The sequence below is a fragment of the Gadus morhua genome, chromosome 23 (genome assembly GCF_902167405.1).
Source record: "Gadus morhua chromosome 23, gadMor3.0, whole genome shotgun sequence".
Taxonomy (NCBI): domain Eukaryota; kingdom Metazoa; phylum Chordata; class Actinopteri; order Gadiformes; family Gadidae; genus Gadus; species Gadus morhua.
The window spans coordinates 24,816,589-24,838,628 of record NC_044070.1 but is presented as its reverse complement, the minus strand read 5'-3'; the positions used below and the strand labels follow the sequence as shown (position 1 = coordinate 24,838,628).

At 51.6% G+C, this 22,040-nt stretch overlaps 2 protein-coding genes across 2 annotated transcripts; one reads left to right on the top strand and one right to left on the bottom strand.

The window, feature by feature from the left end:
• Positions 1-5,189: 5,189 nt before the first annotated feature.
• LOC115536854 (palmitoyltransferase ZDHHC20-like) lies at positions 5,190-21,477 on the bottom strand. The gene is given in 15 exon segments (XM_030348271.1): positions 5,190-7,740; positions 8,130-8,177; positions 8,569-8,671; positions 9,018-9,079; positions 9,081-9,117; positions 10,999-11,125; positions 11,369-11,501; positions 16,732-16,852; positions 16,970-17,002; positions 17,643-17,712; positions 18,292-18,412; positions 19,433-19,527; positions 19,876-19,908; positions 20,563-20,694; positions 21,211-21,477. Coding segments are annotated over 12 exon segments (1,047 nt in total). The 5' UTR covers positions 20,681-20,694; positions 21,211-21,477; the 3' UTR covers positions 5,190-7,740; positions 8,130-8,177; positions 8,569-8,574.
• On the top strand, positions 20,722-22,035 carry LOC115536856 (arylamine N-acetyltransferase 2). The gene has a single exon (XM_030348272.1). The coding sequence runs from the start codon at positions 21,140-21,142 to the stop codon at positions 21,998-22,000; it is 861 nt and encodes a 286-aa protein (XP_030204132.1). The 5' UTR covers positions 20,722-21,139; the 3' UTR covers positions 22,001-22,035.
• Positions 22,036-22,040: the final 5 nt, after the last annotated feature.

The window sequence follows — 22,040 nt, the reverse complement described above, 5'->3', positions numbered from 1 at the left end:
GGCTGGACGGCCAGCTGGACAACAACAGGAAGGATTGAAACACGGACGAGAACGGTAACAGAAACAGAAAAGGCTTTTAATGAAGAAGTCTAAGTTCCACTCACCGGCTTGAAAGGAATAAAAAATAGAGGGACAACAATGACAAAGGGACACGACAAATGACGAACCTGCAAGGAAACAACAGGAAGTGAACTTGTATCTATGGGGAGAGACAGGTCAGGGAATGAGGCACAGGTCGCAAGATTGACACGGATTCTCAGGTGAGAAGGATGAAGTGATCACAGGCAGATATGTCAAGTGAGGGGGAGGGTCGAAGGACATCTGGCGGACGGCTGGAGAACAAGTACTGAACATAAATACATAATACACACAATACAGAAACACAGAGTCGGATTAGGCCTCTTTGGCAGTGGGTCGACTCACAGACTGTGGGTCCACAGAGACGACCCACTGATGGTCCGATGCCGGGGCTGTGGACCAGTGCTGTGGACCAGGGCTGTGGACCAGTGCTGTGGACCAGTGCTGTGGACCAGGACTGTGGACCAGGGCTGTGGACCAGGACTGTGGACCAGGACTGTGGACCAGGGCTGTGGACCAGGACTGTGGACCAGGGCTATGGACCAGGACTGTGGACCAGGGCTGTGGACCAGGACTGTGGACCAGGACTGTGGACCAGGGCTGTGGACCAGGGCTGCGGACCAGGGCTGCGGACCAGGGCTCCAGTGCTCCGGGGGCGGGGCTCCGGGGGCTGCGGGGCTGAGGGGCTCCGGGGCTCCGGGGCTGCGGGGCTGCGGGGCTGCGGGGCTGCGGGGCTGCGGGGGCTGCGGGGCTCCGGGGCTGCGGGCTGCGGGGCTGCGGGGCTCCGGGGCTGCGGGGCTGCGGGGCTCCGGGGCTCCGGGGCTGCGGGGCTCCGGGGGCTGGGGCTGTGCGGGGCTCCGGGCTGCGGGGCTCCGGGGCTGCGGGGCTCCGGGGCTGCGGGGCTCCAGGCCGGAGGCGCCCAGCAGGGTTTCTGGGAGTTCATGCAGCGCTGACGGGTGAGGCTAAAGGGGTGACCGACGTTCACCGTCCCCAACGCTGCACTGTCCCCTCAGACCCACTGTCCCCTCAGACCCACTGTCCCCCTCAGACCCACTGTCCCCCACTGTCCCCCTCAGACCCACTGTCCCCCACTGTCCCCCATTGTCCCCCTCAGACACACTGTCCCCTCAGACCCACTGTCCCCCTCAGACCCACTGTCCCCTCAGACCCACTGTCCCCTCAGACCCACTGTCCCCTCAGACCCACTGTCCCCTCACTGTCCCCCTCAGACCCACTGTCCCCTCAGACCCACTGTCCCCTCAGACCCACTGTCCCCTCAGACCCACTGTCCCCCTCAGACCCACTGTCCCCCCCACTGTCCCCCTCAGACCCACTGTCCCCCTCACTGTCCCCCTCAGACCCACTGTCCCCTCAGACCCACTGTCCCCTCAGACCCACTGTCCCCCTCAGACCCACTGTCCCCCTCAGACCCACTGTCCCCTCAGACCCTCTGTCCCCCTCACTGTCCCCCCACTGTCCCCCTCACTGTCCCCCACTGTCCCTCAGACCCACTGTCCCCCTCACTGTCCCCCACTGTCCCCTCAGACCCACTGTCCCCTCAGACCCTCTGTCCCCCTCACTGTCCCCCACTGTCCCCCTCACTGTCCCCCACTGTCCCCTCAGACCCACTGTCCCCCTCACTGTCCCCCACTGTCCCCTCAGACCCACTGTCCCCCCCACTGTCCCCCTCAGACCCACTGTCCCCCTCACTGTCCCCCTCAGACCCACTGTCCCCCTCAGACCCACTGTCCCCTCAGACCCACTGTCCCCTCAGACCCACCTGTCCCCCTCACTGTCCCCCACTGTCCCCTCAGACCCACTGTCCCCCTCACTGTCCCCCACTGTCCCCTCAGACCCACTGTCCCCTCAGACCCTCTGTCCCCTCACTGTCCCCCACTGTCCCCCACTGTCCCCTCAGACCCACTGTCCCCCTCACTGTCCCCCACTGTCCCCTCAGACCCACTGTCCCCTCAGACCCTCTGTCCCCCTCAGACCCTCTGTCCCCCTCAGACCCACTGTCCCCTCAGACCCACTGTCCCCCTCAGACCCACTGTCCCCCTCTGTCCCCTCAGACCCACTGTCCCCTCAGACCCACTGTCCCCTCAGACCCACTGTCCCCCTCAGACCCACTGTCCCCCTCAGACCCACTGTCCCCCCCACTGTCCCCTCAGACCCACTGTCCCCCTCACTGTCCCCCTCACTGTCCCCCTCAGACCCACTGTCCCCCACTGTCCCCCTCAGACCCACTGTCCCCCTCAGACCCACCTGTCCCCCACTGTCCCCCTCAGACCCACTGTCCCCTCAGACCCACTGTCCCCCTCAGACCCACTGTCCCCTCAGACCCACTGTCCCCCTCTGTCCCCCTCAGACCCACTGTCCCCTCAGACCCACTGTCCCCCTCTGTCCCCCTCAGACCCACTGCCCCCTCAGACCCACTGTCCCCCTCAGACCCACTGTCCCCTCACTGTCCCCCTCAGACCCACTGTCCCCTCAGACCCACTGTCCCCCTCAACGTCCCCTTCTGTCCCCCACGCTGCACTGTCCCCCTCAGACCCACTGTCCCCCTCAACGTCCCCCTCTGTCCCCCACGCTGCCTGTCCCCCTCAGACCCACTGTCCCCCTCACTGTCCCCCTCAGACCCACTGTCCCCTCAGACCCACTGTCCCCCTCACTGTCCCCCTCTGTCCCCCACGCTGCACTGTCCCCCTCAGACCCACTGTCCCCTCAGACCCACTGTCCCCCTCAGACCCACTGTCCCCCTCAGACCCACTGTCCCCCACCTGTCCCCTCAGACCCACTGTCCCCCTCAGACCCACTGTCCCCCTCAGACCCCCTGTCCCCCTCTGTCCCCTCAGACCCACTGTCCCCCCTCAGACCCACGGTCCCCTCAGACCCACTGTCCCCTCAGACCCACTGCCCCCCACTGTCCCCCTCAGACCCACTGTCCCCCTCAGACCCACTGTCCCCCTCTGTCCCCTCAGACCCACTGTCCCCCCTCTGTCCCCTCAGACCCACTGTCCCTCAGACCCACTGTCCCCCTCTGTCCCCTCAGACCCTCTGTCCCCTCAGACCCACTGTCCCCTCAGACCCACTGTCCCCCTCAGACCCACTGTCCCCCTCAGACCCACTGTCCCCCTCTGTCCCCTCAGACCCACTGTCCCCCTCAGACCCACTGTCCCCTCAGACCCACTGTCCCCTCAGACCCACTGTCCCCCACTGTCCCCCTCAGACCCACTGTCCCCCTCAGACCCACTGTCCCCCTCTGTCCCCTCAGACCCACTGTCCCCTCAGACCCACTGTCCCCCTCTGTCCCCTCAGACCCTCTGTCCCCTCAGACCCACTGTCCCCTCAGACCCACTGTCCCCCTCAGACCCACTGTCCCCCACTGTCCCCCTCACTGTCCCCCTCTGTCCCCCACGCTGCCTGTCCCCCTCTGTCCCCCACGCTGCCTGTCCCCTCAGACCCACTTTCCCCCACGCTGCCTGTCCCCCTCTGTCCCCCACGCTGCCTGTCCCCTCAGACCCACTGTCCCCCTCTGTCCCCCACGCTGCCTGTCCCCCACTGTCCCCCTCAGACCCACTGTCCCCCTCACTGTCCCCCACGCTGCCTGTCCCTCACTGTCCCCCACGCTGCCTGTCCCCTCAGACCATATCAGTGTTCACTTAATTCCTAAATACAGGCAGAAATCAAAACCTTCTAAACCAGTTGTACGGTCATTTTAGGGTTAGACTGTTAGACTGTTTATTTACAAGACTGCTCCTAAAAATCGGGATGACTACACAAAGGCTCTGACGGAGAACCCCTGCAGCGCTGAGGACCTCTGAAGGCCAACAGGCCCTCCGTTACAACCATGACCAACCCTGGTCAGAGCTGAACTCGGAGCCAGATAAGATCGGCAAAGGAGGAACCGTTTATGGGTCAGGACATGGATCGGTTCAAAGAGGCTCGAAAGGTTGAGCGAGACGGTGAAAGATGCGTAACAGCTTTACTCTGAGAAACGCCAACAGCAGTACTCTGATAACCAACAGCTTTACTCTGAGAAACGCCAACAGCAAGTACTCTGATAACCAACAGCTTTACTCTGAGAAACGCCAACAGCAGTACTCTGATAACCATCCGGCATCTGTCTGGAAGGGTCACCCCTAGATCACCAGCAGATCACCAACTGCAAACAGATTGCCCCCCCCCCAGAAGGGGCCCGGGGCTCTTCGCGACGGTCCACCTCACCCCCATACGGTACGGTATACTAAGGGCTCAGAGGTCTGATATCATATGCTACGGTATACTAAGGGCTCAGAGGTTTGATATCATACGGTACGGTATACTAAGGGCTCAGAGGTTTGATATCATACGGTACGGGATACTAAGGGCTCAAAGGTGTGATATCATACGGTACGGTATACTAAGGGCTCAGAGGTCTGATATCATATGCTACGGTATACTAAGGGCTCAAAGGTGTGATATCATACGGTACGGGATACTAAGGGCTCAAAGGTGTGATATCATACGGTACGGGATACTAAGGGCTCAAAGGTTTGATCTGCTAGAACAGTCCCATTTGGGCCAATAGTTCGGGGTTCATCCTCTTCATGCACTCTCAATTTAAGGGAGGGAGTCCACTTTAAGAGGGCCAAATCAAAACATATCTGATCATACCTCTCTTGGGTTGATATGCACACTTTAATATACTGCACAAAGGACACTTTAAACAAAGGGACTGATGGAGTCTTAGTGTTCAATATCTCATTGCAATTATAGATGGATGACATCCCCTGTATGTTAAATCTATTTACTTCTTGAGTTTATATTTTATTGATGTGTGGTGATTGTCGACCACTGTTTGCAAACCATATTGCACCTCTGAGCCAATAAAGATGATCTAATCCAACAAATCAAAGTTCTTCCCGTGAGGGGAGAGTCAAAAAATGTTCAAAATGATGTTGAATAAGACCTACATCTTAAGGCCCTATTAAGTCTTGTTTGACCTTGTTCAAAAAAAAAAAAAAAAAAATCTGATTAACTCTGCGAAGGACACAGAGTTTCTAAATTTGATTTGAACCACTACTTGATCTTATTCTTTGAAATTGATCACAAAGCAAAATTAGCCTGGAGTTAAAAAAACAAAACATTTATTGTTATGTTTACGTTATGTAGAGGCATATATGACATTCACAAAGTACAGTAAATTAATCAGAAAAGAAAATATATATGCAGTCATTGTTTAACAAAAAACTTTCACACACACACACAAACAATATATATGGTAATAAGCATGGTTTCGCTAGGCTACATCCAAAAAACAACAACACTGATATTAGACCAAAATCTTAAGGAATTTCCATCCTTATTACAGGAGTCTTCCTTTATATGGCTTCAGTTATTCTGATGATGGACTAGTCTGGCTGAACTTTAAACGATCTTATGTTATAGAGAGCAACTAAAACCAATTCCCCTGCAACAGGGAGATGTTTACAGCCACACACACACACACATCTCTGGGCAGAGTTAAATGTTTTTTTTCCGCTGGTGGAAGGGGACACATTGTCCGCTCCCTGCATCAGGAACAGCTCTGAGTGACTGCAGACTATTCCACACATTGAAACAAGTTCTGATTGGATAATGCTGACACATCATGGGGAAACGGAGGAAAAACAAATGCACCAAATTAAAGGCCGGCCAAAATACCCTCCGATCACCAGCGTACCGTGAGGAGTACAACACCACTTCAGGACGCAGCACTAGTTGAAGTTACCATGACTGAAATACATTCAAACCACAGTGACACTTACAAAACACACACACACACACACAGAGACTTAAAACCAGCACTTCACAAGCCCGACAGACGAAAGTCACAGATATGGGTCTGAAATGATTAAACAACCAATCCACCGTGAAGCGGAAGTGGACCGTTTCCCTGGTTACGGGCGGGAGGGCCTCCACAAAATGGAACACGTAATACGCCACAGAGCGGTCGGACGGTGGGGGCTTTGTGGCCGTAGGTTTACACTTTGGAATGATGTGATAATTGGGACGACTGAACCATGCAGCCCTTGTATTTTTCTGGTGCTTCACATGAGCAGGGGCGTAAATAAAGACTGAACACAAAACATTACAAAACACAAAACAACTGCATTTGGCAACTCTGTATAACAGTAAAGCTATGGCAAGAGCTAAAATATTTATGTTACAGCCCAACAACGACTTCCCCACTCTTCATCCCCTACTTGATAAATGGTTGTGAAGATCATAACGCTCCTTATTCTAATAATATTTAAAGTATGAGTCCCTAAGGAGACTGAATATGAAGGAAGCCCTGAGCCAGCTGTTGATATGATACAAAACACCATTCATTGAAACGAGGGCTGAATACCAGGAGTAATATCGCCACCTGCTGGCCATCATCGGTGCTGCAGACGCATCCCGGCTCCTAACAAGAGAGGCAAGGAGGCGTAGTACTTGCGTTGCACTGCGACGACAAAACACATTTGGTAAGAATGACAACGGCCGGAGGACAGGTAAAGCTTGAATGTTGTAAACACTTCAGTGGTCGGAGCTCCCTGTAGATCAGCCCTTATTTGGCAACAAGCGCCTTGGGCCTAGAAAAGGTGAAGCCTCGGGCTGCATAAAAGTGAGCCTGGATAGACGTGATGACTGACGGGAACATAAAAAAAAAATAATAGTAAAGAAAATATCCGTCCCCATTCAGCATAACATCAGCTAAACATGTTGGCGGCTGTTCTCAGAACGCGTCTCCCAGGTGAAAGGTCCGATATTAAAAAGCAGCAAACGTAGATTAAATATATGTAAACGGAGCCTCCCACCGCAAATCGTACAGCTGATTGGTTGAGTTCCTGTTAGTTATAAAAAACAAAAACAACAGCTGCTGCTTCACACCGTACTCACGCCATGAATCACAAAATCCAAAAATGAAGCACCTTGTTGACAGACATCGATACTCAAATCCAGAAAGTGCAACTGTGCATCTTGTGCTGCTCCGTCCAAAACCCCATGCGAGACGAGACCCCCCCCCTTCCAATAACGGTTTGGTTTAGTCCAGGTCTGCAAGGTGCGGTCCACACACAGCCGCAAACAAAAAAAAAGTCCGACATAACTAAACCCATTGCTCCCTGTAAACGTCCATTACTACCATCAGTCCATGAAGAACATTAGTATAAAATAAAAGAAAAGAGCGGAGAATAAACAGAAAAAAACGAAACAGCAACAACCTGTAGAAGACTGTTCAGCTCCAGCTAGTCTTCTCTGGGCCAGCGCTTATCTGAAGGGCGAGAGGGGGTCCCTGGTCTCAGACGGGAGCCTGGTGGATCCCCCCCCCCCCCCAGACATCGCTCCTAGTCGTATGTCGTGAAGTTTCACAAGCGGAAAGCGTGGAAAAAATATAAAGAGATATATAAATCTATAGATAGAGACACATATCTTTATACATCTATACATCTCTCATTAATATCAACAGCGTATGTGTGTGTATCTGGACAAACGTGCGGGTGTGTGTTGGGGGAGCACCCCACAAGGCGCTGCAGCCAGACGACCGGCGCGGTGGGAATGGTGGGATGGAGGATGCGCTGGGAGACCGTTTCCATGGTGACGGGCTACGGTGTTGTGTCACTTAAGGCATCGTTTTCAAAAATGGCCGAGGAGCTTCTGACGTGACGGAGAATAAAAAAGGAAAGAAAACGGCACATTAGCTTCTGGGTGAAGTGGCGCGCGCACACACACACACACACACACACACACACACCACACACACACACACACACACACACACACACACACACACACACACACACACACACACACACACACACCACACACACACACACACCACACGTTGAGCAGTGTGTGTGTGTCTATGGCAGCCCCAAGTTGTTCTATGGGATGCCATAGACCTCCCATGGAAGAGGAATGATAATAATAAGAAACATAGAAACACAATGCAGCTTCGCTGCTCGACCCCCAATAATAATAATAATTATAATAATAATAGGACCGATGGACCACGATTATCAGCGCCCACCCATCCCCAGTCTCACCGGGTTAGGACTGGCTCTCCAGCGATATGGTGACGCTGTCCGTTCCGACTGTGGAGCAGAGAGGGACAGAGCTCAGAGAACACTCAGAACCGCTCGGCATGAGGGCACCACCGGGGTCAGACATTAGCTGGCCCATTAACAACGCTAGCGTGCTCTCTCTGTGTGTGTGAGTGTGTCTGTGACTCTGTGTGACTGACTCTCTCTCTCTCTGTGTGTGTGAGTGTGTCTGTGACTCTGTGTGACTGACTCTCTCTCTGTGTGTGTGAGTGTGTCTGTGACTGACTCTCTCTCTGTGTGTGTGTGAGTGTGTCTGTGACTGACTCTCTCTGTGTGTGTGTGTGTGTGTCTGTGACTGACTCTCTCTGTGTGTGTGTGTGTGTGTGTGTGTGTGTGTGTGTGGTGTGTGTGTGTGTGGTGTGTGTGTGTGTGTGTGTCTTGCCTGATGTCAGGGCGTTGGGGGCGGCTGTGTGGTTGCCGTGCGGGGGCTGTTCAGCAGGTGGTCTTCGACCTCGCTCAGGGGGCTGGCCGGGACCCCCGCCACACTGCAGGCCCCCCATACAGGAGGGGGGGGTTCAGAGTTAGGAGGCTTCACGGTACGTATTGTCCATTTGATAAACCTTTTTTTAAAGCCATGTTAAAGTTAACTTTGTGGGCAGGTGCAGCGAGCCCTGCGACCCCGGCTCCACGCTCACAGGGAGGGCTCTCCGGGCCTTAGACCCCGGCTCCACGCCCACAGGGAGGGCTCTCCGGGCCTTAGACCCCGGCTCCACGCCCACAGGGAGGGGCTCCCCGGGCCTTAGACCCCTTAGGCTCCACGCCCACAGGGAGGGGCTTCCCGGGCCTTAGACCCCGGCTCCACGCCCACAGGGAGGGCTCTCCGGGCCTTACCTCTGGCTGGGCCTCTGGCTGGGCTCCGGGGGCTGGGGGCCGCCCTGCTCCGGGTCAGGGCTTCACCAGGCGGGTGGGGAAGATCAACCCGTCGCCCTGGCTGCAGAGGCCGAGAGGGGGGCGACACGTTAGGTTACGTACTTTCACAACGCAACCCTTTAGCACATAAAGCGGGGACAAGATATTTATTTATTCCTTCTCTTAGAGGCAGTATCACTGCATCTTATTTGGTAAATGGGCTCCAACTATATAGCACTTTTATCCAACGCACTTTACAATATTACCTGACATTCACCCATTCATGAACACATTCACACACCGACGGCGGAGTCAGCCCCGCAGGGCGACAGCCGGGGGGGTCGGGAGCAGTCAGGGTGGGGCGCCTGGCTCAGGGACCTGTCCACACCCTAACGGGCTGTGGACGGGGCCCTCGGTTCACGGGGCCCAGAAGGACATATCTCCGTTCACTCCAATACAAGATGGGAACAGGAATGTGTCTCCACATGTTTTTCTCCACCTCAGGCCTTATTTTATTTTTTGATGCTGGAGAAGGAAGGGTGGGCAGCTGAAAGGAGTCGTAGGGAAACATGTTGTTTCAGCCTGGCTTCCTAGAGGGCCTAGTGCACGCCTGTTAACTTCTCGTATCCAAGGTTTTTCCTTTTAGTTAACATGAATGACGTTGATGTGGTGACTTTTTATCACCTAAAGTCGCCGATGGACTTCAGGGAGACTAGTCCAGCTGTTGGACGCGTGCACTCAATAACCCCCCCCTTCCTCTGCTTGCTTCATTGCGATTCACCATTTATTGATCCATTTATTCAAAAGGCCCAAAGACGAAGAACGGGTGCATTACGGTATCATGGTCAAAAATCAGTTGCGTTGGTATATAATTTTCATTTACTTGTTTAGCTATGCATTACAGTTAACAATGTTGGTGTATTACAATTCATTGAATCTGTTTCTTAAGCAATAACATTGAACTGTATTTTTTCTAGGCCTACTTATATTTACTATGTTGTTGGTGTTATCTGTTATATGGAGCAATCTTGCATATTTATGAAGTTCCCAGATCAATAAAGTTCTATCTCTTTATTTGAACTGCCTGTATGTCCTCTATGGTATTACAGTGAGTACCTTGGTTATCAGCTATCATAAAATAGTGTCCAAATTAGGTCCACAAACCAGTGGCCGCACCAACATTTGGCCACTTTTATTTTGGAAGTGCTAATCCCGAGAGTTTTAAATCACACTGAAGATAAACTTATTCTGAATTTGCATTAATTCATGATTATAAGATTTAGAATCACGTCATTTTATTTAAAATGTGTTGCTTGCTGGTACACCAGCTGATGGGTCTGTGTGTATATGTTTGACATTTGATTCTCGATTAAGAAACAGAAAAAGATATAAAAAAACGATTCGATTTTTTTAAAATACAAAAATGAAATTTAAAAAACAAGGTGGTTCTGTTTATCAGGTCAAAAAGGGATAAACTAATCTAAAATAATAATATAAATAATAAAATAATATTAATTGTTGCCCAGATGGCAGGAGTGTAATTTAAAGATCACATATAGAGAATCATCAAGGGGTAAACAATGCGACTGTGCTGGCTCAGACCTGTCGCTTATGATGCTACAATGCTAACAATGCTAGAGAACAAGAGTATTGCTGCACCCGGAACGTCACGAAGTAGGGCGAGGCTCCCGTGATGCGGAAGCAAACCTATCCTTGATGTTGGCCTGCGGCATTGAGCAGTTTACATAGGAATGAATGGGCGCCATGTTTTAATCCGCTGCGCCTTTCTTTATAGGTCCATGCTTTAATGACACCGACTGCATCCTTAAGACAAACTCCTTGTTTAACACAAGAAATGATTTTAAAATACATATCAGGGAAAAGGCTGAATTAATGCTAGAATGCTTAGTACGGCAGACGTCTGTTCTAAACTGTGTGGTAACTCTTCTAAAGCGCTCCTCACCTGGTGAAGAGGGGCAGGGGCCAGTACTTCTTCTGGTCCCCAAAGACCTGGGCCACGTTCTTGCGGAAGCCCAGAGAGAAGCCGTTCTTATCGGAGCCGGTCCTGAAGACCGGGGCCCTGAAGGCCTCTGATGGAGAGAAGCAGGGAGACAATATGAATATCTGTAGTAAGAATATAAAGGAAGTCCCAACCACATGGACTGTAGGGCAGCAAGCACCAGTCAATCCACGGAGAACTAAATTATACATTTAGATTTTTGATTGTCGATTAATCATTCTGAATTACAAACACAAAATATTTCATGGATGATTAAAAAATTAACACTATTGTTTTCCACTGGTCGGGCGTTTTCTTGTTGGAGAACACGTACCTATTGTGGACCGGTTCCGGCCCACCAGCCACAGGTGGTAGCTGAAGAGGGACAGAATACTGATGCAGAACATGGCCGCCACGAAGAACAGGAACAGCACGTGGAATTTAGCGTGCGTTTCTGGCAGGTTGTTCTGGGGGGAGGAGGAGGAGTGAAAGAAAGAGACAGAGAGAGAAACAGAGAGACAGAGACAGAGAGAGAGAAAGAGACAGAGACAGAGGCAGACAGAGAGAGACAGAGAGAGAGAGAGACAGAGAGAGAGACAGAGAGACAGAGAGACAGAGAGAGACAGAGAGAGAGTCCAACAAAGTTAAAACAAACAGCATGTCCGGAGATTCCTCAGGAGAACTGGGAAAGCGACACGTGAATGGGATGAAAGGAGGATGAACTGGTCCCTTTTCAGGCCGTGTAAACACAGGTGCTGCACCTCCCGTTAATCGAACTGTTCAGTTCCATCTGCTGCCCTGGTTCTGTGGAGAACCCAGCAGAACCCAACGGCTCCTGCTGACGCCAGCGTGAAAAGGGTCCGTGGGGACGGGGACACAGAACCACGGCACAACGTAACAGAACCACAACGTAACACAGAACCAAAACGTAACAGAACCACAACGTAACACAGAACCACAACGTAACACAGAACCACAACGTAACAGAACCACAACGTAACACAGAACCACAACGTAACAGAACCACAACGTAACACAGAACCACAACGTAACAGCACCACAACGTAACATAGCCACAACGTAACACAGAACCACAACGTAACAGAACCACAACGTAACAGAACCACAACGTAACAGAACCACAACGTAAAAGAACCACAACGTAAAAGAACCACAACGTAACACAGAACCACAACGTAACACAGAACCACAACGTAACACAGAACCACAACGTAACAGAACCACAACGTAACAGAACCACAACGTAACACAGAACCACAACGTAACAGAACCACAACGCAACACAGAACCACAACGCAACACAGAACCACAACTTAACACAGAACCACAACGTAACAGAACCACAACGTAACAGAACCACAACGTAACAGAACCACAACGTAACAGAACCACAACGTAACACAGAACAACAACGTAACAGAACCACAACGTAACACAGAACAACAACGTAACACAGAACCACAACGTAACACAGAACCACAACGTAACAGAACCACAACGTAACAGAACCACAACGTAACAGAACCACAACGTAACACAGAACCACAACGTAACAGAACCACAACGTAACAGAACCACAACGTAACAGAACCACAACGTAACACAGAACCACAACGTAACAGAACCACAAAGTAACAGAACCACAACGTAACACAGAACCACAACGTAACAGAACCACAACCTAACAGAACCACAACGTAACACAGAACCACAACGTAAGACAGAACCACAACGTAACAGCACCACAACGTAACAGAGCCACAACGTAACACAGAACCACAACATAACAGAACCACAACGTAACACAGAACCACAACGTTACACAGAACCACAACGTAACAGAACCACAACGTAACAGAACCACAACGTAACACAGAACCAAAACGTAACAGAACCACAACGTAACACAGAACCACAACGTAACACAGAACCACAACGTAACAGAACCACAACGTAACACAGAACCACAACGTAACAGAACCACAACGTAACACAGAACCACAACGTAACAGCACCACAACGTAACATAGCCACAACGTAACACAGAACCACAACGTAACAGAACCACAACGTAACAGAACCACAACGTAACAGAACCACAACGTAAAAGAACCACAACGTAAAAGAACCACAACGTAACACAGAACCACAACGTAACACAGAACCACAACGTAACACAGAACCACAACGTAACAGAACCACAACGTAACAGAACCACAACGTAACACAGAACCACAACGTAACAGAACCACAACGCAACACAGAACCACAACGCAACACAGAACCACAACTTAACACAGAACCACAACGTAACAGAACCACAACGTAACAGAACCACAACGTAACAGAACCACAACGTAACACAGAACAACAACGTAACACAGAACAACAACGTAACACAGAACCACAACGTAACACAGAACCACAACGTAACAGAACCACAACGTAACAGAACCACAACGTAACAGAACCACAACGTAACACAGAACCACAACGTAACAGAACCACAACGTAACAGAACCACAACGTAACAGAACCACAACGTAACACAGAACCACAACGTAACAGAACCACAAAGTAACAGAACCACAACGTAACACAGAACCACAACGTAACAGAACCACAACCTAACAGAACCACAACGTAACACAGAACCACAACGTAAGACAGAACCACAACGTAACAGCACCACAACGTAACAGAGCCACAACGTAACACAGAACCACAACATAACAGAACCACAACGTAACACAGAACCACAACGTTACACAGAACCACAACGTAACAGAACCACAACGTAACAGAACCACAACGTAACAGAACCACAACGTAACAGAACCACAACGTGACAGAACCACAACGTGACAGAACCACAACGTAACAGAACCACAACGTAACAGAACCACAACGTAAAAGAACCACAACGTAAAAGAACCACAACGTAACACAGAACCACAACGTAACACAGAACCACAACGTAACACAGAACCACAACGTAACACAGAACCACAACGTAACAGAACCACAACGTAACAGAACCACAACGTAACACAGAACCACAACGTAACAGAACCACAACGTAACACAGAACCACAACGTAACAGAACCACAACGTAACAGAACCACAACGTAACAGAACCACAACGTAACAGAACCACAACGTAACACAGAACCACAACGTAACAGAACCACAACGTAACACAGAACCACAACGTAACAGAACCACAACGTAACAGAACCACAACGTAACAGAACCACAACGTAACAGAACCACAACGTAACAGAACCACAACGTAACACAGAACCACAACGTAACAGAACCACAACGTAACACAGAACCACAACGTAACAGAACCACAACGTAACACAGAACCACAACGTAACAGCACCACAACGTAACATAGCCACAACGTAACACAGAACCACAACGTAACAGAACCACAACGTAACAGAACCACAACGTAACAGAACCACAACGTAAAAGAACCACAACGTAAAAGAACCACAACGTAACACAGAACCACAACGTAACACAGAACCACAACGTAACACAGAACCACAACGTAACAGAACCACAACGTAACAGAACCACAACGTAACACAGAACCACAACGTAACAGAACCACAACGCAACACAGAACCACAACGCAACACAGAACCACAACTTAACACAGAACCACAACGTAACAGAACCACAACGTAACAGAACCACAACGTAACAGAACCACAACGTAACAGAACCACAACGTAACACAGAACAACAACGTAACAGAACCACAACGTAACACAGAACAACAACGTAACACAGAACCACAACGTAACACAGAACCACAACGTAACAGAACCACAACGTAACACAGAACCACAACGTAACAGAACCACAACGTAACACAGAACCACAACGTAACAGAACCACAACGTAACAGAACCACAACGTAACAGAACCACAACGTAACACAGAACCACAACGTAACAGAACCACAAAGTAACAGAACCACAACGTAACACAGAACCACAACGTAACAGAACCACAACCTAACAGAACCACAACGTAACAGAACCACAACGTAACACAGAACCACAACGTAACACAGAACCACAACGTAACAGCACCACAACGTAACAGAGCCACAACGTAACACAGAACCACAACATAACAGAACCACAACGTAACACAGAACCACAACGTTACACAGAACCACAATGTAACAGAACCACAACGTAACAGAACCACAACGTAACAGAACCACAACGTGACAGAACCACAACGTGACAGAACCACAACGTGACAGAACCACAACGTAACAGAACCACAACGTAACAGAACCACAACGTAAAAGAACCACAACGTAAAAGAACCACAACGTAACACAGAACCACAACGTAACACAGAACCACAACGTAACACAGAACCACAACGTAACACAGAACCACAACGTAACAGAACCACAACGTAACAGAACCACAACGTAACACAGAACCACAACGTAACAGAACCACAACGTAACACAGAACCACAACGTAACAGAACCACAACGTAACAGAACCACAACGTAACAGAACCACAACGTAACAGAACCACAACGTAACACAGAACCACAACGTAACAGAACCACAACGTAACACAGAACCACAACGTAACACAGAACCACAACGTAACAGAACCACAACGTAACAGAACCACAACGTAACACAGAACCACAACGTAACACAGAACCACAACGTAACAGAACCACAACGTAACAGAACCACAACGTAACAGAACCACAACGTAACACAGAACCACAACGTAACAGAACCACAACGTAACAGAACCACAACGTAACAGAACCACAACGCAACACCGAACCACAACGCAACACAGAACCACAACTTAACACAGAACCACAACGTAACAGAACCACAACGTAACAGAACCACAACGTAACAGAACCACAACGTAACAGAACCACAACGTAACACAGAACCACAACGTAACACAGAACCACAACGTAACAGAACCACAACGTAACAGAACCACAACGTAACACAGAACCACGGCACAACACCATGCTGGATGGCGGGGGGGGGCGCGGGGGTGGACGGGGGGGGACGCGGGGGCTTTGGGGGGCTTGGGCACGCGGGGAGGGGGGGGGTTACCTTGGGGCAGTTCTCTGCCGATTTCCTCCGGCAAAGCTTTAGTGCAAACAGAGACAACACAGGTTAGCAACACCGGGAAGGAACAGGAGGGGGGGGGGCGGGGTCAAAGGTCAAAGCCAAGGGAGTCGGGTTAAAAGGGAGGGGTGTGTGTGTGTGTGTGTGTGTGTGTGTGTGTGTGTGTGTGTGTGTGTGTGTGTGTGTGTGTGTTCTGAACAGAGGGTAAACACACGGCAACACAAAAGAAGAAAGGGGATGCATGGAGGAGGACGACGCTGGCAGAGACGAGTCCCGTCTCCCCCGACGGCTCGAGAGGCGCAGGGGGGACAATGAGGGAGAGTGTTCGTTAGGACATGGGGAGAACAAGAGCTTCATGGGGGAGGGGGGGGTGAGAGACACTGGGACTGTACAGAACCCGGGGAGCAGCGGCACCATGCAGGACTGGTGGCGCACACACACACACACACGCACACCCACAAACACACACACCCACACCCACACGCACACACGCACACCCACACACACAGCTTGTCTACTCACGGTCCAGAACTTGATGAAATACTGCAGCACGGTGGCGGCGATGAACAGGCAGTACACGAGCGAGTACGCCAGGAAGAGGATGAAGTACTTGTAGTTGGAGAAGCCCACACAATTGTTCACCCTGGGAAAAACGTGAAGACATAGCTGCTGCATGAGCAGAGAGGAGGTGCAGACGCCTGAACCAAGACCTTAATATTGTCAGTCTTCGTCTACAGGAATAAAAGAGTGAAAAACATACCACGGACAATGATGGTCCATCTTCAGCACACACCTGGAGACGTAGAGAAGCGCAGAACAGAGGGTTATTCTCCCTGTGCGTCTCACTCACCAACAGCCTCACTGAGAAATGGACCTTAGAGCAACCGTTCACTGCTGAGGTTCCTGTATGAGCCCACATCGACCCCTGACCCCTCCTAGTTCAATTCAGACCACACAGGGCATCTCTGCCTTGATTGGCTTTCGGCCTCCATCTTGCCTGTCAATCACAGGTACGTGAGAAGCTGAACACGTGACTAACACTGAGAGCAGAGTGGGGGGGGGGGGGGGGGGGTGGTTGGGGGTGCAATGGTTTAAAGGTCTGGGTCCCTGTCGGTCGTCCAGCTCCTTAAGGAGCCGGTATCGGTCAGCCCCCCCCCCCCCCCCGTGTGTTCGGTCAGCCCCCCCCCCCCCCCCCCCCCCCCCCCCCCCCCGTGTGTTCGATCAGCCCCCGCACCCCCCCCCCCCCCTCCCCCGTGTGTTCGGTCAGCCCCCCCCCCCCCGTGTGTTCGGTCAGCCCCCGCACCCCCCGTGTGTTCGGTCAGGCCCCCCCCCCCCCCCGTGTGTTCAGCCCCCCCCCCCCCCCGTGTGTTCGGTCAGCCCCCCGTGTGTTCAGCCCCCCCCCCCCCCCCCCCCCTTGTACACGGAGGTCTTACATGTCGCAGGCAGAGCAGTGGTGGCAGCGGTCAGGCTTGATGACTTGGCAGCGGTCACAGTAGCGGATGGCTGGATGACGTACAAACAACAACACAACACATTGGTACCATTGATGAGCATCCACCTCAACTCCTGAAGCTACAGGGCAGGAGGGGGAGGTCAAAGGTCAAACACATTCAGCAGAGGAGTGTGGAATGGAGGCAAGATGCTTAGAAGGGTGTGTGGGTGTGTGTATGTGTGCGTGCGTGTGTGTGCGTGCGTGTCCGTTACCGCCAGAGCTGGCGCGTGTATGTGCGTTCGGGCGTTTGTGCGTGTTTGTCTGTATGTGTGTGTGTGTGTCTGTGTGCGTGCGTGCGTTACCTCCAGAGCCAGTGCGTGTGCGTTTGGGCTTGTGCGTGTGTTCGCGTGTATGTGCATGTGTCTGTGTGCGTGTGTGTGTGTCTGTGTGCGTGCGTGCGTGCGTGTGTGTGTCTCTGTGTGTGCGTGCGTGCGTTACCTCCAGAGCCAGTGCGTGTGCGTTTGGGCGTGTGTGTGTGTTCGCGTGTATGTGCATGTGTCTGTGTGTGTGCGTGTGTGTCTGTGTGCGTGCGTCTCTGTGCGTGCGTGTGTGTCTGTGTGTGTGTCTCTGTGTGTGTGTGCGTGCGTTACCTCCAGACCCGGTGCGTGTGTAGAGCGGCAGGCCGGCGGCCGCCCTCCAGAGGACCTCCTGCTGGGCCTCAGGTCGCTCCTCCTTCTCATAGCGCTCCTTCTCCACCTTGGCCAGGCAGAACTGGGGGGCAGCAAGGGGGTTAGGGCAGAACTGGGGGGCAGTCAGGGGGTTAGGGCAGAACTGGGGGGCAGTCAGGGGGTGGGGGCAGTCAGGGGGTGGGGGCAGCACTGGGGGGCAGTCAGGGGGTGGGGGCTCCCAGCCCAGAGGTTAGGGTTCCGTCCCGTGTGTCTACCTGGGGAGCGCCCCCCTCCCTGCTGACGGAGGACTACGTGGACGTAGCACGAGTCTCTCTGATACCGAACGGGGGTCGTCTGTAAGACCAGGACAGAACCCCACGGGGGGTCGGGCGGAACGCAGGGGTCTCCTTGACCTGTGCTGCCATGGCAACAGGATTCACACGATCCCTTTGCATGCCATGCGTTGTCATGGCAACCTGCCACCTCAACCCGTCCGACGCCACACATGGTGTGGTGTGGGGGGCAGGGGCACATTCTTCAGTCAGGGGGAGGGAGGACCGGTTTATCTTCGATGCGTTGATAAACCAAAAGCAAAAGAAAACAACCAACAATCTGCGTCGGAAATGTCTTCTTCGACGTTCAAACCATCATAACCAGTTTGTGGACAGCTGGAGTCCCCATATCAAGACAGGGCCATCGTGATACTTATTAAGGAATATCTTACACGCCATTATATGACATGTAATAAACTCAATGAATTGACACATGCACTTTATCATATCAATGTCAACAGAACGACTACGGTCGACTATTGCTCGTCTCAGCTGGTCTGAGGAGCGGGCCCCAGCTGGTCTGAGGGGCGGGCCCCAGCTGGTCTGAGGGGCGGGCCCCAGCTGGTCTGAGGGGCGGGCCCCAGCTGGTCTGAGGGGCGGGCCCCAGCTGGTCTGAGGGGCGGGCCCCAGCTGGTCTGAGGGGCGGGCCCCAGCTGGTCTGAGGGGCGGGCCCCAGCTGGTCTGAGGGGCGGGCCCCAGCTGGTCTGAGGGGCGGGCCCCAGCTGGTCTGAGGGGCGGGCCCCAGCTGGTCTGAGGGGCGGGCCCCAGCTGGTCTGAGGGGCGGGCCTTACCTCTTTGGAAGGATTGGCCGGCTTGGTGAAGATGGTCTTCCAGTAGGACCACACAAACATGACGAAGGAGGCGTGGAAGAAGATCAGATACACAACTGGAAAGGGAGCAGAACACAAAGTGACCAAAGGAAACGCACTCAGGGAGTTACAACGATCCACACGCCATTCCATTTAGCTAACAGGAAATTAAAGAAGTAGACAGCAGGAGTCAGAACTCGAGGAGGATCCACCAACTCCTAATACATGAACGCAGCAGTGATAACACATGTCAATGTATGGATATGTAAATGTATGTATACGTGCAGCAATGAACTTTTGGTAATGGGACCGATACCAATGCTTTGCCAAAGATCAGGAAACACCTCTGTTCTCCACAGAGCGACAGCAGCATGTGTCAACAATAGGCTGTCTGTAGAGACTCAAGAATGAGGAAATATACTTACTCTGCTCTCCTATACTGCTATATCCTATAGTGACTGAAACATAAAGCATACAAATCAATGTTAAACAGACCAAACACTAACTTCGATATAGAACAATCGGATTAAATATAATTATTATTATGGATAACAATAATGTACTAGGCTGACTGCCATAAAGTAGTGGCACAACGTTAAATATGAGTTTTACATGAATTCATATAATGAATATAATTAAATCAGTTTTCTATAGGTTATTGTATGGGAGATTTGACTTCACCAAGCTATGTTATAAACATTATAGCCTGAAAAGGACTATTTCATCCATTTCCCCGTTTAGCCGGTAAATGCCAGCAAGCAGACGGTTCAATAGCTTCGCATCCGAGCTGAAGTAATAGGAACATCTCTCGAGCCATGCCAGACGTATCTTTCCCCCCTTGATGAACAATGGGGCAAAGCGGCGAGCAGCAAATAACCCTCCTCGAAAACTTTGATCAGAACCTCCACATCGAAGCACGTTAACCCAAACACCCAGCGCATATGAGACACGTTGCATCACGTTTACATATTTTATTAATCTTAGCAGCTGGATCGCTTTCCAACACACCAACGTTGGAGCTGCAGCCCATTGACTTCCTGCTGGACAGCAGCAGTCAACACCTGGGCGTCCGGGGACCCTGTCGCTCAGGGGGGGCCGTGACGGGTACTCACATATGCAGAGCTCCACGACGTACGCGTAATAGGACCAGCAGACGACCAGGGCGATGAAAATCACAGGTATCCATGATAATCCCCGTTGACAGCATCTCAGTACGTGTGTAGGCGCCATCTTTCTCCTCGGAACTGAAAAAAAGGGAGTGTCGATGTGACGTCACTTGATGAAGTCTCTTGTTTCAGCCCAGGCCCCGGCACAATCTATATACATATTTAGCCTATTTAAAAAAACGTATACATATATATCGATATATGTATGTGTAAAAAAGACGTCTGCCAAAGTATTTGATTCTGCTTGCTTTATCCGCAGACGTCCACAGACGTCCACGGGGTTTCTTGTCTTCAGAGACGCGGCGTTCGAACAGCTGACCAGAAAAAGGCCGAGACAACAGTAACAAGGAAAATAAAGTCCGCGGATCAAAGTCGAAAACAACACGTTTATTGACTTGACTTAAGACTCACGAACAACCAGAAGGAAACCTTAACCCGAATCAACGATCCCAAGATCTAAAAAGAAAAGTTAAACCGCTTCAAGAAAAGAAAAAGTCAACGAAATCCTTGTCTAATAATATTGATGAGTTTTGGGGAAATGGACATCACTAAGTATTTGTTGCGCATTGGTTTCAACCATCCCACCGAACCGACCTTAGAGGTGCTGCGGTCGCTCCACAGCTTCCATCTGCTGGCGGTACCCTTCGAGAACCTCACGCTGCACTGCGGGGGGCGGCTGAGTCCCGACCTCCACGCTGTCTACGACAAGATTGTAAACCAGCGTCGGGGAGGCTTATGCTATGAGAACAACGGCCTCTTCTCTTGGTTGCTCTCCAAACTGGGCTTCGAGGTCACCATCCTCTCAGGCCAGGTGAAGAACGCGATCACCGGCTGTTACGGACCCCCCTTTGACCACCTGATCTCCATGGTTAGTCTGAAGGGTCGGCGTTGGCTGTGTGACGTCGGCTTTGGGAGTGCAGGTTTCAGCGTGCCCCTCTCATTGGACGCCTGGGGTGAGCCCCAGACAACGGGCCAGCGGGTGTACCGGGTCAGGGAGGAGGGCGACCAACGCTTTCTGGAGTGGCGCGGGGAACCTGGTCAGGTGACGGACGGAGAGTGGAAGGGGATCTATAAATTCACTCTGGAGCCTCGCATGAGAGACAACTTTACCGCGATGTGCGATTATCACCAGAGCTCCCCCTCTTCCATCTTCTTCTGCAAGTCTGTTTGTACACTTCTGAAACCTGACGGAAGGCTGACCTTAGTGGGGAGCACGTTGACCACCACCACCTTCCGCACAGATGAGAGCGCCTTCAAGACCAGCGGGCGGACGCTCACAGATGAAGAGATTCCTGTTGTTCTGGTAAAGATGTTTGGAGTTGTGTTGCCGTCTCCCCTCATCACGAAGGACGAGGACGTATTGCCCCCTTCGGTCGAGTACTGACCGGTGGTCCAGAAATACATATTCAATTACATTACAAAGG

Coding starts and splice junctions, on each gene's coding strand:
- LOC115536856 (XM_030348272.1), top strand. CDS start 21,140: ATGAGTTTTGGGGAAATGGACATCACTAAGTATTTGTTGCGCATTGGT.